Source organism: Haemorhous mexicanus, chromosome Z (assembly GCF_027477595.1).
Source record: "Haemorhous mexicanus isolate bHaeMex1 chromosome Z, bHaeMex1.pri, whole genome shotgun sequence".
In the NCBI taxonomy this organism is placed as follows: domain Eukaryota; kingdom Metazoa; phylum Chordata; class Aves; order Passeriformes; family Fringillidae; genus Haemorhous; species Haemorhous mexicanus.
The window spans coordinates 18,785,887-18,801,466 of record NC_082381.1 but is presented as its reverse complement, the minus strand read 5'-3'; the positions used below and the strand labels follow the sequence as shown (position 1 = coordinate 18,801,466).

General features: G+C 35.1%; 1 protein-coding gene across 2 annotated transcripts in view; it reads left to right on the top strand.

Annotated features, from left to right (window-relative positions):
* FBXL17 (F-box and leucine rich repeat protein 17) overlaps positions 1 to 15,580 on the top strand; it is a 269,579-nt gene that overhangs the window by 168,640 nt on the left and 85,359 nt on the right. For both annotated transcript variants that reach the window (XM_059873473.1, XM_059873474.1), the window contains exon 7: positions 9,147 to 9,223. In XM_059873473.1, the coding sequence (XP_059729456.1) occupies positions 9,147 to 9,223 (77 nt within the window). The remainder of the gene's footprint in view (positions 1 to 9,146; positions 9,224 to 15,580) is intronic.

Sequence of the window (15,580 nt, the reverse complement as noted above, 5' to 3'; positions counted from 1 at the left end):
CAGTAGAGGAGAAATATCAGATGTGATGATAAAACTATTCTGCAGAGAACTTCCTAATTTCTTTTAAAAGACTTCATTTCTTCTACTGTCTAATGGAAGAAGTTACCCATGTAAACCTTGTTCATCTCATATAAATGTAGATCATAACTCTCAGGAATACTGCTGTTCCCATTAATAGGATTGAGAATATTTATCAAACTTTTATAGGGACTTGATGTTTTCACCGAACTGAGCCTTTGCAATATTTAAATCCTCTGTTTACAACTAAGTAAAAAAACAGATTTATGGAATATGTTTCCATTTTGGAAAGGAGAAACTGAGGCAGAGGTTTTGCTGTTTTTTTAAAGTTAGCAGGGGAGACCCTTGATGAAATCCATTCTCAGTCCCCATGACCCATTGACCATTATCTGCAGTGTCATTTCAAGAAAAGGCAGTCTTTAAAGATGTACATTAATGAATACCTGGTAGAGGTTAGGGGGTTCTTTTTTTAATTAGAAAAAAAGTCAGAGATACAAAAGGGTTTGAAAGGGTAAATCTCAATAGATAAGATCAGCTGCCTATGTGCAAAGCTCAGTGAAGCATATGTCAGCCCCTGTGGTATGAAAATAAAGCAGTGAATGTGGTGAAATATTCTCTCATATGTGTGTACTCCTGGTTGAGATCAAGAAGTACAGAGCTGTATAAACACAGTGTTTTGTTTTCAAAATATCAGGTGAAGTTTTTTTCATTTTTATGGAACTATTTTAAAGTTTATCTAAGCATTCTAAAAGCACACTTCAAAGAACATTTACGGGAAGTTAGAGCATGACAGTAGAGTTGCCATTTCTTACTTTTACTATATTAAACTTGGAAGCTTTTTTTGAAAAAAAAAAAAGAAAAGGGGCTATTTTTACTTTTACTCTATACTAAGTCTTAATGGAATAGCACAAGACTACTTACAAAAAAAGAAAATCTATCAAAACTGAGGCCACTGTAACTCCAGGAAACACCTTGAGGCCTGAAACATGTAAATGTAATCTCTAAAATCTGAGTAAGAATAAAATCCACCACTGTTCAAAGCCCAGTCTCCCCATGCATGAAATGGTGCAGTTGAGCTGGTGTATGCCTTTTTGTGGTTTGTACTGGGAGGGAGAATTATAGCAATACTTCAAAGTTTTTTTCCTTGGACTGTCTCCTTTGCAGTTCTCTGAATTTGCAGCATATGTGGTGGTCTGTCTCTGAACTTCATTCTGTGTGCAGCGTCATTACTAAATGATTTCAACTAAAGCTTCAGCCATAACATACATTCAGAGTCTGAGTACCACCCCACCCTCTTTGTACACTGCTGTGGCAGTGAAACCTCAAGGGTCTTGTTTGAACTCACAGAGATTTGCTTATTTGTATAGAAGTAGAGCCTACAATCTGCAAACTACCCATCCTCTCTATAGCTACGATACAGTCTTCATTTTCTAAATCTGCACATTTTTGCATTTAACAGATAACATTATGACAGTTTCCTTTACAGTTATCTCAGGAAAAGCCACCATGACATTCACTGTGTAAGGAGGTGATATCTATGTAGCGTACATCAGTACGCTAATCATAAAAACAGAATGGCATGGGTTGGAAGTGACGTTAAAGATCGTTTCTCTCCAATGTCCCTGCCATGAACAGAAATACTTTTCACTAGATCAGTTTTCTCAGAGCTGCATCCAATTTGGCCCTGGAGTCTTCTGGGGATGGCGCATCCACAGGTCCTCTGGCCAACTTCTCCCAGTGCCTCACCATTCTCATAGTAAAGATTTTCTTCCTAATATCTAAACTAAACCTACTTTCTGTCATTTTGAAGCCATGCCCCCTTGTCTTAACTCTCTCTCTGTGCCCTTGTAAATAGTCCCTTTCCATCTTTCTTTATGAGGTTCCTTCAAGTACTGGAAAGCTGCAGTTAGGTCACCCTAAAGCCTTCTTTTCTCCAAGCTGAGCAATCACAATTCTTTGAGCCTTCTCTCACAGCAGAGTGCTCCATCCCTCTGATCACCTTGGTGCCTCCTCTGGGCTCTCTCCAGCAGCTCCATGTCCTTCCTGTGCTGGGAGCCCAGGGCTGGAGGCAGCTCTGCAGGTGGGGTCTCAGCAGAGCGGGGCAGAGGGGCAGAATCCCCTCCCTGCCCTGCTGCCCACGGGGCTCTGGGTGCAGCCCAGGGCACACTTGGCTCTCTGGGCTGGGAGTGCCCATGGCTGGCTCGTGTCCAGCTCTCACCCACAGCACCCCCAAGTCCTTCTGGGCAGGGCTGCTCTCCATCTGCTCATGCCCAGCCTGGGCTGGCACCAGGGATTGCCCCGAGCCAGATTCAGCACCTGAGCTTGGCCATGGGCCACTGCTCGAGCTTGTCCAGGTCCCTCTGGATGGCACCTGTCCCTCAGGACTGTCAAGTGCACCACTCAGCTTGGTGTCATCTGCAGATTTGCATAGGGGGCACTTGATCCCTTGGTCTGTGTCATTAATGAAGATACTAAATAACACTGATCCCAATGTGGACCCCTGAAAGATCATCACTTCTCACTGATGGCCATTAGGACTCTGAACTATTGACCACTGTAGTAGAGTAATTCAACAGTATCCTATCAGGAATGCAAATATTTTGCCAGTATTTTAGTGGAAAAGCTCCACTGAAACAGTTCAGGAAAGAAGCTATTGCTTATTTTTATCATACAAAACAATGTTTACTAAGTATTGTGCATGGGCTTGCTGGTAGTGAACACTTCTTTGGTTTTCCTTATGACAGTAGACAGGTTGCCACAATAAATGTAGGAAGCTGTATATATAATTCTCCCTCCCAGTATATTTGAAGGGCTGTATCATATAGGCCTTTTCATTTAAGTCTGAATTCAAAAATATTTTAGAGTTCTTAAAAAAGTAAGAGATGCCCTTTATTTTTTTTCCAGACTTAAGTATGATTATCTGTGGTGAATCAGAGTTATGAGGGGTTCAGGGTAAGATTTTTTCCCCCCTAGTAATTTATTTCTGTTAAATCCATTATGGTATCTATTTCTTCCAAGCCAGAAAGGAACTGCAGGCTGCCTGGAATACTACTACATGTAAAAGTCAGATAGTGGAATTACACAATTTTCCAAATTTCTCCATTCTTAGTTTAATTGCCTGCTTGATTTATGTTCATTTGGGGTAACAGGAGGCATTTAATTTTAGATAAGACTACTAATAAATATTTGAAAATAGATATTTATTGCTGAAAGACGGGGCATAATAGCTTAAGCAAAGAGCTGATTCAATTATCTGTGTAGCTCTCTGATTGGAGCTTGCATGCACCTGGCTACTCAGAGCACAAGCGGACACTGTGGGACTTGGCTGCCGTCACCTTGATTATTATATAAGCTCCAGCATGAAGAAAAATCTTGTCTGTTTTCCTGTGCTGTAAGTAGCAAATCTGTTTGGCAAACCTTATTTTAAATTACATTGATTTTTCTAAGGAATACCTCCCTGCTAATCACAACTTAATGACCTCTTTAAGATAATTGCTGTTAACTTGTGTAACTAGTGACACTTTGCATATTGGTTCCAGACAAAAAGTGCGTTTCAAATTCTGCTTGTGCTCTTGATTACAAGTCTTATCTTGTTTTGCTGTCCCTATGGTTAATATTGTTTCTTTTAGATGCAGTTCTTGGTCTTAAAATGAAAAATCATTTCAAAACATATATTTTAAATATGATTCAAAAATGGCAGCTACAACTATGTACAAGGGTAACTGAAAAACAAGTAAAAATCATACTTCTTATTAGTATAAATTATTAGAAAACAAATACATTGGAAGAGATCTATTGTTCATAATGAAAATGAAATGATCAATGAAAGAGAATCCTGAACCAAAAATATGTGTCCATTAGGGTATTAAGTTAATCATTTATCGTTATGGCATTTTATAAGGGTTTATAGATCTGTCAGTAAAATGTTAGTATTTTCACTGGTTTAGCCTTTAAACTATTCTTTCCTAGTACAGTGGGCCTCAGATTCCATCAATTTCTTAAGACTATATGTGCTTCTGTGCTCAGAGGTTTGGTTTTGTTTCAGGAGAGAGTTGGCTATTATATTGCATTACTGCCTTCCATTGGAATACCTAAGTCATCAAAACCAATGGCTTTGAGTGTTATTTCATGTGCAGCTAATTTTTTCTGCCTGAATTTAATGCTTGAAATGCTAATTTTTGGGGAGCATAATATATTTATTCATGAGAGGTTTATGGTTTCCACGGCATATTTTAGTGTTCTTGTTGTTTCCAAGCTCCCTCTTGCTTCCCAGTAGTGCTGTTGGTTATGATTTGAGGAATAGTGAGGTGCCCTTGACTGCTTAGAGACAAATACAGTCAAATACCAGAGAAGACTTGCAAGCAATCTGATGTTCATTTTGAACCTTACCAAGGTGGTATGTTAATGTTTTGGGGGTTTTATACCTCTTTTGTGGGTGAAGCTTACTCACTCCCTCAAATTGTAGACTCATAACCAGTAATTGGCAATGCCAATTAGCTCCGCTCAGGGCTGAAGAGTCTCAGACTGTAACAAGGCCTCCCTGGACTACTTACACCACATACACTATACTCATATTTTCTCATTAGTTCCTTTCAGTTGCCACAAATACAATTTTCCCAATGTTTTTCGATTTAGATCAGAAATATAATAGCTCTGTGTTTGTATACAAACACACACACACATATATTAAATACATATACACACACACATACATATACACACATATATAAAAATAAAATAATTTTTCATAAGTTAAGGATCTGTATTATCTTACAGGTAGAAGCTTACAGTTTACTTCATTAACCTTAATCTTTCACTCAGGGCAAAAAATGTAGGGATCAATTGGTAAGAGAAGAAAAATTGCAGAGCTTCAGATTGCTTATTTTTCTAGTCTGTTAGAGTTTTGTTATTATTTGTAAGGTCTTAAGTTTTGGAAATCATAAACCTTGACTCAGAAAAATCATTGCACATATTTTTATGTGTGAAGTTATCAAGAATGAGGGCCTAAATTTGAAGTTGCCAGTAGACATATCTGTGTTTCAGTCATGAAGTTTTATGACTTTTGAAGAGACATGTTGGCAGAGAAGCTTTATACCAGTAACTCTTTGCAGACCTAAGTAATTTCTCATGTTTACAGACCAGGTGGCAAGAGCAGTATACACAAGTACATTAGTGGATAAATTTCTGTAGTTCCTGTAAACCAGATGGAGAGTTTTCTCCTGACAGCAATTCTTAAAAGTTGAGCAACATTATAGTTATGTTGTTTTTACCTTGATTTTTTTTTTTAGTTTTCGAAGTAGAAAGACATCTTAAGAAATCGAAACTGTAAGAAGCAGTGTTAGGTTTATTAGTCTTTTAATGTCATGAATTTTGGGATGTTTTCAGTGTGGATATATTCAACATCACAGTGCTCAGTTATCTTACATTTCCAGTTGTCTTGCAGACTTCTGTGGTCTTGTAACTATTTTGAATTGATCGTATGTAGGTACATTTTTAGTTATATTCTTGATTTCATATTATTTTTTGATTGACTGGTTTATGTCAAACAAGTTTGTGCTTTTTGCCTTTTTCTTGCTTCTGATTGCTCTGTAAATTTCACAGTATGTGATATTAATTTCTTACTTTCCAAATCAAATGCAAAAAAACTGAGTTGCCCAACAGTCTGTCAGAGAACAGCATTCATACACTATTGAGTAGATCTAGGAAAACTTGGTGCAAGCATTTATGTGATAATATTATCAGGTTTAATAAATAAGCAGTGTCTTCCTAAAATTTTTCATGTTCTTTGTTTTTCATATTTTAATGTGTTACACAGTTCTAAATGATACTTATTTGCAAAGAAGGAAGTGAAAAGATTTTAACATTGGCTAGCTCTGATCCAGACTTGTGTATTCGTAAAGCTCTAACTATAGTTTTATTTCTTTATTCCTTGCCTCATTTTTGGTAATAAGTTATTTTGAGTGTAAAAATATCTTTTCTTTCTGGAAGAGTGTTTATATTTTAATTTGTTTAGTACTGTTGATAAAAGCCTGCTTGAGTTGGGTGAAGAGATTGAAGAAATTCTCTCAGTGTTGGCACAGAGCTGTTGCCACCATGTCCATGTTGGGTCCCTTTCAGAGAGGGGTTAGTCCCCAAGTTTTATGGGGCTCAGTTTTCTGGTGTGCTCACTGCTGAAATTTGCCGCAGCTTTAAATAATAACTTTTCTTCATTTTTTTACCAGTATAATTCTGCTTGTTGCATTTCTTTTTTTTTTTAGGTTAGGTTTCTTTGTTGTCTAATTCAGCAACATCGTAAATATAAATACTTCCAAAGATAGATATGACAATAATCTGACATCATTTTGATGGATTATTGCAGCAGAATTAAGATGATCCTTGCTTTCTAGAAAAGGTTAATTTGATTTTTTTTCTCTTAACCTTTTTCTTTGCTGTCATGTTTAACAAAGATTAAAAGGTAAAAGCAATAAATACACAACTGCTCTTATTTTTCCTTATGTTGTAAAGAAGTCAGTTTTCACGAGCAATTATGTATTGTGTGACTGTCTATAGAGCAGAGGCAAATGAGGCAATATAAAGTGTTTCTCCTGTCTCTGAACGTTATTGTACATGAGGATGATGTATAGAAAGGGTAATAGAAATTAAAACTGGATTAGATTGACTTATGCAAGGTATAGAAAGCACACAAAAGCACACAAATTCAATAAAATATTTTAGGTATATATAGTTTTTCTCCAAACTAGATGTGCCATTACCTCATTCTTCTAGATGTTAGATAATTTTCATATTGTCAAAAAACAGGAAGAAATAAGGCATTCAAAGCACCATTTTTTTAGCCTTTTTTCCTTTTATATTTTGTTTGGGTTTTTTGCCTGTTTAATGAGTATAGCTGAAGACTGTGAAGGTTTTCTTTTCCTAGTAGGAAAAAGTGAAGACTATATAATTTAGACTCCAAGACGTCATTGAGAACAGCACTGGAGTCACTCAAGCCACTTTAAAAAACTTTAACCCTTAGAACTGGCACTATCTGGAAGTATTAAAGGATACATTTCTAAGGGCCACACAGTCAAGTGCTTCTGCATTTGTGCAGATAATATAACTTTGACTCTGATTGAAAAGATGTGCAACTAAAGTTGTAGAGAAAATAAGTCTTTTATGTCATTTTGTCTGCCTTGTGGTGGTATTTTTAGACACGGCCGTACTTCATTTTTGTTATATTAGTTGTCTCTTGGTGGGTAAAAATTAGCAAAAATAATTTGAAAACCCTTAGAATCATTTAAAATAGTTTGCAAAATATTTTTTAGGTTCAGAAATTTTATCTGAGGGTAAGAAGTGCTACATAATATGATTGCTCTGCTAAATGATATAAATGATAATAAAAGTTTCTTTTAACCTTAGTGTCCATTGACTCTTTGATTGTATCGTTTGCTGAAATGCCTAGTGAAAATTGTACTAATGAAATACATGATAATGATTTTCCTTTTATTCATATTACCAGTAATAGTAAGAAAATCTCATTATTATGAAGTATTTTTCTGGAATAAATAATAAAAATATTTTCTCATGGTTTAGTTATCTTAAGCCAGGTAACAAAGATTAGTATGTTCTTCAAAATTATGTCTGACAGGAGCAGAAGAAATTTTTCATGTATGAAGAATGTTCTCTAAATCTTACCTTATTTTAGGAATCTATGTAGTTCTGAGGTTATCTTATACCAAAAAAGCATAGTCCTGGTGTAAATATTTCTTTTCTTTGTGTATTCATGATGTAAGATAATCTTTACCTAATGATAATATTTGCAAAATATTTCTAAATATCAGGATCTCACAATTTTCCAGGGTTGAGCATTTATAAATAATAGTATTTATATAAAGAAACTGTTATTAAGGTACTCTGTCAGAAGTGTGCTGTTTATTAGTAGTATTTAATTTTCATTGTACTTTTTAGAAGAAGGGAGCACGGAGAGGACAAATAGGTGTAAGGGCTATTGTTCAGTTATTGCCTTATTGTAAGCTGTAAGAATAAGGTGGTTGCTTTTAAAGTCTAAAATTGCCAGCATGAACAGTTAAATCAGATTAGGAGATAATCTATTGGAGGTGGTAAATGAAAGAAAAAGGTCCCTGAGGATTTAGGTGTAGCTTTCAAAAGTATGGCAAATTCAGCAATACTGATTTTTTTAGAAATTGGCAAGTAAATTAATTTAGTGTGCTGTCCAAGGGTTGATGTAAGTCTCAGAGTAAGTGATTGGGTAATTGACCTGAAAATTAAACTTGAATATATTGGATCAGAAGAAATTCTTACAATTCATCTAATAAAATACACTTTTAAAAATGTATCTATGCAGAAAATAGCACAATAGTCATGCTAGCTGATCTAATAAACAACTGATGTACATTAATGGGATTGAAAATGTATTTTATGATTCTGTGATTACTGAGTGATAGGTTATAAACACTGCATTTGGAAACATAGTGTAATATAGTCTTGGTCATAGGTACATCATAAGCTCCTATTTAATTTCATTAATAATTCATATTAATTTTCTTGCTTATGAAAATCAAACATAAAAACCTCTATGTTTCATTGCATATTCTTCATAGTTATGATAAGGCAGGTGAATGAGCTGTCTTCTCATCTATGCAAGCTTCTCCAGCAATGTATTTGAACACTATGATCATGTAGCATTTCATGACCTGATGAATGCTGACTCATGCAGTAATCACTGAAGAAATACAAACATGAATTTAAAATTAAAATTTCTTATATTTTGTCCTCATTACAGTGCATTTATAGTTCTTCCCTTGAAGAAAGCTTTCAAAGCTTAAAATTTGCAACAGAAACTTTCCAAAGTAATAAAAAAATGGGAATTCACATTCGTGTAGTTTTCCAAAGTGCTTGTCTGTATACATTTCGAGCAACTTACATATTCAGAGGCTTAGGGGAATATCCATGTAAAGGCATTCAATTTAAAATAATATTTGTCTGTAGTGTAAACATGTAGCCATATTAATTTTCAGTAAAATGTATGGATCTATTTGCAAAATGAAGAAACTGAGATACAGTGCATTGTGTACTCTTGATATTTAAAATGATGTACTGTCTTATAACAGTAATTTTACTGTGTCTTCCAGATGTGTGGAGGTGATTGCCAGAGAGGGACGGAACCTGAAAGAACTGTATTTAGTATCCTGTAAGATCACAGACTATGGTATGTAATATACCTGTATGTTTACTTTTTGTGAAGATTGAACTGGAGTTCACAGGGACTGTTATCAAAAGCGTTGGAAATGTAGAGATAAAATTTTAAAAACCTTTACCCATGAAAATAGGAAATTTATATAAAATGTTTGACTTGCTTAAAAATATCTGTGGTTGGAAGTATGAAAGTCAGTGTATATATTTGCTGCAAAGTATCCCTATAGAATCGGTGGTTACTGGGCAGACTGGGTAGCATCCCCTTTGAATAGTCCTGGAGACCAGGAGAACATTTGAGAGAAAATCAAGAAATATATATGTGTTTCTAGATGCTGTAAAAGCATAACTAAGCAAGCAAAAATGTAGATTGATCACCTGTTGCAGACCGTAAAATCTGAATGAGGTTGATGGTCCTTTAAAAATGCTGTTATGGTATAATAGAGAGGAGCATCTTAGAATTAAATGTCCTCTCTGATAGGCCACATAGAAAGACAGATTTTTTATTTAGAATAGGAAAACTTCTGGTGCTTGTTTGGAAAGGCTGCTTTGCTTTTTCAAATAAGATACTGACCTTAAATAAGACACCTTTTTTTTGCCATATAGCCAGATTCTCAAATGTCTATCTCCCACTTACATGCCTAAATTTCAGTAGGATTTGCAGACTGTATATTTGAGATGTTAATTTCAGGCTTGCTGATTTTTTTTTTTCATTTTATACTGCTTATATTTTATTAAAGAATTACTATGTCAAAGTGATAAATTACCATTCCAGTAGTCACAAACTCATTCTTGTATTTTCCTTTTCAAATTCTGCACTTCACTGGGGTTTGTATTGTGCATTCAAGGGTATGTTGTTCTGCAGAGTTCTGCTCACCTTATGTCTGCAGTATTGGAAGATGAGGCTGCCATGCAGCTGCTGCAGCTGCAAAGCTTTGAGCATGGCAAAGGAGAGGGAGCACTGGCCTTTACTGCCTTTTCCTCTAGTCTGCTGTTGTTTGTACATCCATGGGCAGAACAGACATTGTCAGAGTGGAAAATGGATTTTCTCAGCTCAACACCACTTGTCTGAGATGAATTTCTGAGTTTGTGAAATGTCTTGTGGAAATTCAGGGAGGGAAATTGTTTGTAGAACACAAGGTGATAATAATGAAGGTGCTTCTTGTCCCTGCTGGAGGGTTGAGAAGTGCAGGACAGGGTCTGAAGGCAGACCTGTCTCTTCTGTCTATGTACTGCAGATCTATGGGCCCTACTCTTGTCCCTTCTGAGTCTGACAACCCATGTGGAAAGAGTTATCATGGGCATAATGGAATCCATGTCTTGAGGATCAATAATTTCTCAAACTGATTTCACCCTTCATTCACTGCAGTTACTCAGAGGAAAACATGATTTTTCCCAAAAGTAAGGAAACAACTCTAAAAAACTGAAGGAAATAAACCTAGGAGAAAGAAAACCTTGCTTATGAAAGAATAAAGAGAGAGAAAAGGAAGTGTCCCTAGCTAGACAGAAGGCATAAGATGTGTTTCAGAGAATGAATGAGTGGAAAATAACTGTAGCATTTGTCTGATTAGCTCTATCCAACCTCAGCTTCTCTTCTGTATACTTAGGCCCATCTGTCACTATCATGTTATAATCTGCAGTCACTTAGCATCATTGCACTCAGTTACTGGGAATTTGAGAATATTTTCTGTTGATAATGTTACTACTAAGCTTTACTATTTGCTTAAAAATCAACTGGTTTTGCTATTAAGAATCCAGTAAAACAGCTGAGATACTGACTGATTTTTGATACATTATTGACTAATTGATTAGCATTATAATCTTCAGCATGTCTGAGCAGGCCAACCTGACAAATAAATTCTGCTTTTAATAGCTGAACTGAAAATGCAAAAGAAACCATAACAAAGTAAAATTTATAAGCATAATTTATGGTTTCTAAGCGAGTCAGGATTTTGCCTTAGATTAAAAATGTGATAGCTAGTGAATGTTTATTGGGTAAACAAGAGTGTTGCAGGGTTGAGCCAGGCATCACTCTTTTCTCATTTATTTTCTGGCAAATCAGTTGAAAATTTTCTCACATTTGCTTTGGTTGCTGCTAAGTTAAAAAGTGAGCGCCTTACAGTGTTGCAAGTTCTGTTCATTTTTGAACCTCCTTTATCAAAGAATCTGTCTCTCTTCTCAAGGGGAGAAGAGCAGCTTCAGCTCCCCAGAGGCTTTTGAAGCCCTCATGTCCTCAGTAGAGGAAGTCAGCTGAGGAGCATGTGCCTGACTTCTCAGGGAGCCTTTTTGGTGGTGTCCCATCGTCTTGCGAAGACTTAACCACTCATGCAGTTCTTCAGGCTCTATCAGAGAGTGTCTGAGGCTCTGTGAGGCTGTGACTGGGTGAGAGCACACTGTCCTGTGCAACCGTGCTCTGTTTTTGATAATCCTGAGGGTAAAGCACAGAGTTGTCCTTGCTTTGACAATTAAAATCTTGACACTAAGTTTGTACAGATGCAGGATTTTGAAAGCCCTCTTGGAAACTGTTCAGCATCAGGTTTTTTATGCTACGAAAGTTAGCGGAATTTTGATGTCTGGGACAAGATCATAATTGCTTAGTAACTCAACTAGGGAAAAAAAAGTAATATTGCTGATTTCTAGGAAAAATTTTTACCATGTGATACATTAATTTATCAATAATAACTTCAGTAAATAAAGAAAATAATTTCAGCAAAAACTGTTATTGCTATCCTTCAATTAACTCAATAAGGTATGTATGTGTGGGGTAATTTCATGTCCTCTAGAGAAGGCTGTGAAGTGCAATCTTTGCCATTTCATTAATTTCCTTATTTTGTTTTTCTAATTTCTGCATAGGGTAGATATTATACAAAACTACCAAGCATACTTGGTTTTTTTAATGTCATTAGTATTTTTGAAGTGCACTAAAATACTACATTTTATTTGGAAGCCTAAAAGATTAAATAAAAACTGCTACACTCTAGTAATGTATCCATTGATGGCATTCCTTTCTCTGACATTTTTCTGACCAGAAAAATATTCTTTGTAGTATACAGAGATATTAGGATTCAAACAGGAATTGAAGTATGTATACATGCTGTGAGCTGTTAACTGCTGAGACAAAAAAGCATTCTTTATTTAATGCTACATTTCAGAATTAATTATTTTGTATTTTTGTATACAAAAATGTGTTTTGTTTACTTCTAAAGGAATTATGTTATTATATCTGGTTTTAGGTCTAACATAATTTTCTCAGAATGAATTTCTAATTAATTATGTCTGTTGTAGTGTTGCACGCTAGGACATTGACAATTAGTTTAAAAGTTTATTTACATCCAACATATTTTAAAATGCTAAATCATCACTAAAACACATCTAGACTGTCAGGACAGAATTACTATAATCTTCGAGATAGACACCTATTTGCCCAAGAGCACAGAGTGAAGTTAAAGCTAAACATTAGTTCCTCATAATGTTTGCCCCTTTTGTTAGGCAGTCATGAATTAAGCATGGATTGTCAGTATTATCTTTGAATTTCCTGCCTTTTGTTGATTTGTGTCACAACCTTAACTTTACTTAAACATAGCGGGTTTTGTATTTAAGCTTTTCCTAAGAGCTGGTAAGGAAGCGGGATTTTCTCAGCTGTGGGGAGACTGTGTGTCAAATGAATTAGGTTGATGTGAAGTTGCAGAGTGGTGAGCTAGAGCAGCAAGCGTACACAGAATTGTGTAACTGTCTCTTCAATTTTATGCTCTAATTCTGGGTTTTATTGATATCCTTAGTGCTGGGAATTTGTTTTAAGTAAATTATTACTTATCAAGTTTGTAATAGTGCAGAGTGCTATGCACTCTGAAACACAAAAGTGAGATTTTGTGTTCAAAGATAAAAAGATTTGATGAAACTAGCCTGTGAAATAGGAGTAGATGTTTTAAGAGTCTGATCTTGCAGTAATGCACATTCTTTTCAGTAGTGAAAGATAAAAGTCTAATGCTTTACTTCCACTTTAGAAAAGCAGTCAGACCAGTGTTTCCTCTATAGGTGCAGAAAGTAATTTCAAAGGCAAGCTTTAAATTGTAGACTTCCACTAACAGAGCACAGGGGAGGGGAAAAAGCAAATCCAAACACCACCACTCCAAAAAATAAACCCCTAAAGAAGGAACCTTTGAAAAATGTTTGAAAATAAGTGTTCAAATCCAGCACTTTGTACAGCTGTGCCTTGTAAAATCATTAAAGAACTTTCCGAAAAAACAAAGTGCCCAAATAGTTATTACTAAGAGTGTGGTTAGCAGAGTGCAGGGAAGAAATTTATCTCACAATGTTGCCTGTCGAGTAACCTGCAGAAGATGGCAGTTGTCTTCATAGCTGTATTGTAGAATTTCCATTACCTATTAGGTCTGGATTTTGCGTAACTTAAAAAGTCTCTATTTCTAGCTGTAAAGTAAGTGCACAAAGCTTTTCAGAAGAAATGCTTGGCACAAGGAGCTGAGATGAACTGTGTTCTTTTGCTGAAAACTCTAGGATTCTGAGTATTGAAAAGGAGCTCTCTAGATATGTAGCCTTTTCTAAAATGGGTACTATTCCTTTTCCATATTGCCTGTTTTCAACATTTAATGATGCATTTAGTGTCTGTGAAGACACATGGGGGTTTTTTTAAAGGTTTTCCTTCTACTGAGGGTTTTTGCTGAAGCAAAAAAAAATTAGTTTCAACAAACTATAATAGAATTATATAGTTTTTATATTAAAATGTTATAGATAAGGCATAGCTGCTACAAGTAGAAGTCTGGAGGAATAAGATAGCATTTATACTGAATCAAGTCAAATTGTCACAAGAAAAAAACATAACTGTAACTTGCACTTATTTTTCATAACTGGATTATGGGTTCTTTTCTCAGAAGTGAGATACCACTAACAATGGTAAAATAGTTTCACTAGATACTATTAAATTCGAACATTTCAATATTTAGGATACATAAGCTTTCTATTTTAAAATAAAATATTTTAATTATCAAGGGATCAGGTTGTCCTACTGGGAGTTTCTTGCATTTTCTCTCAATATTTAGCATTTGTCATGTAAATCATAAAATAAAAGCATAGGGTGGGTATTTTCACAAAAAAGAGTGTTTAACATCCACTTCTCACATGGATTAGCAAATCTCTCTAAGGCTTGATCTCATGAAACTTTCCTACTATTAGCTTTTTAAATGTAGTTTTAAAACACTGTGTCTTCTGTACAATATAACTCAGAAGGAAAATGCATTTTTGGGGAGATAAGAGCAGAATTTATGGATAAACAGATGGAACAGGTGGTAAATACATTTCTCAGTTTTAAATACTTCATCCTCACCCATTACTGGTTTGGAATCTCTTCCTCAATAATATAATTTATATATATAATTTATAAATATAATTTATATATTATATATTTATATAATATATTTATATATTAATATATTTAATTTATATAATTTAAATAAATGCAACTTTCTTTTTGTCTTTCAAAATTATTTTGGATTGTTGCTGTATTGAATTCCAAATTTCTCTTCTTCTCTGAATAAATCTTTCCCCTATTAAGTTTTCCTATCCTGTGTGTGGTTCTTTCTCTTTTGCACCCTTTTAGTGATGCAATGAGAGCAAGCAGTGATCACACTGACAACCATGTTTATGCTTGTAGGTATATGTACAGATAATCTTTTAAGGACCAGGGCCTCTGTTACCTCCTTTAGTGGTGTTGTGTGTGATGTGTATATATGTATGTTTCTGCTTCTGTAAAATGGTGGTAATATATTACAGTACATAGTTTATCTAACTACTATATATATAGATATATATTGCTTTCTTATAAACTTTTACCTCTTTCTTACCGCAAAACATTTTCTCTTTAGGTTTTGTTCTGGTAGTTATTCAGAAACCTGAACTCACTGAAGTCAGCCAGATTGTTGATGTTTAGTGCCAAATTTGGAGATTCTTTGCTTGGTTTTAGTATTTGTTTTCTGTGCATAGGTTGCAACTTTAACTCCAGCAGACTGTAAGAATTAAATTACTCGAAGAGTAAGTAGGTGGCAAGCAATCTGCACTCACTTGTATGTATTAATGATACTTACTTCCTTTCACAAAAGCAAGTAGCTAGTAAAGGGATTTTGTTTGCTTTTGGCATTAAAATGTTCATTTTTTCTGAATCCTGAAGTAAATATTTCCATAGAAACCCTGGTAATTATGAGGATCAGTGAAAGCTTATTCTGGAAGTAGAGGTGAGTTTCAGAGTTTTATGTAGTAAAACAGTACCTATTATAACTTGCTGCCTCTTCCTCCATTAAAATGGCATTGCTGTTTATATTGGAGTGTGCAGGGAGAAGTTGGGGTTTTTTCACACACTTCA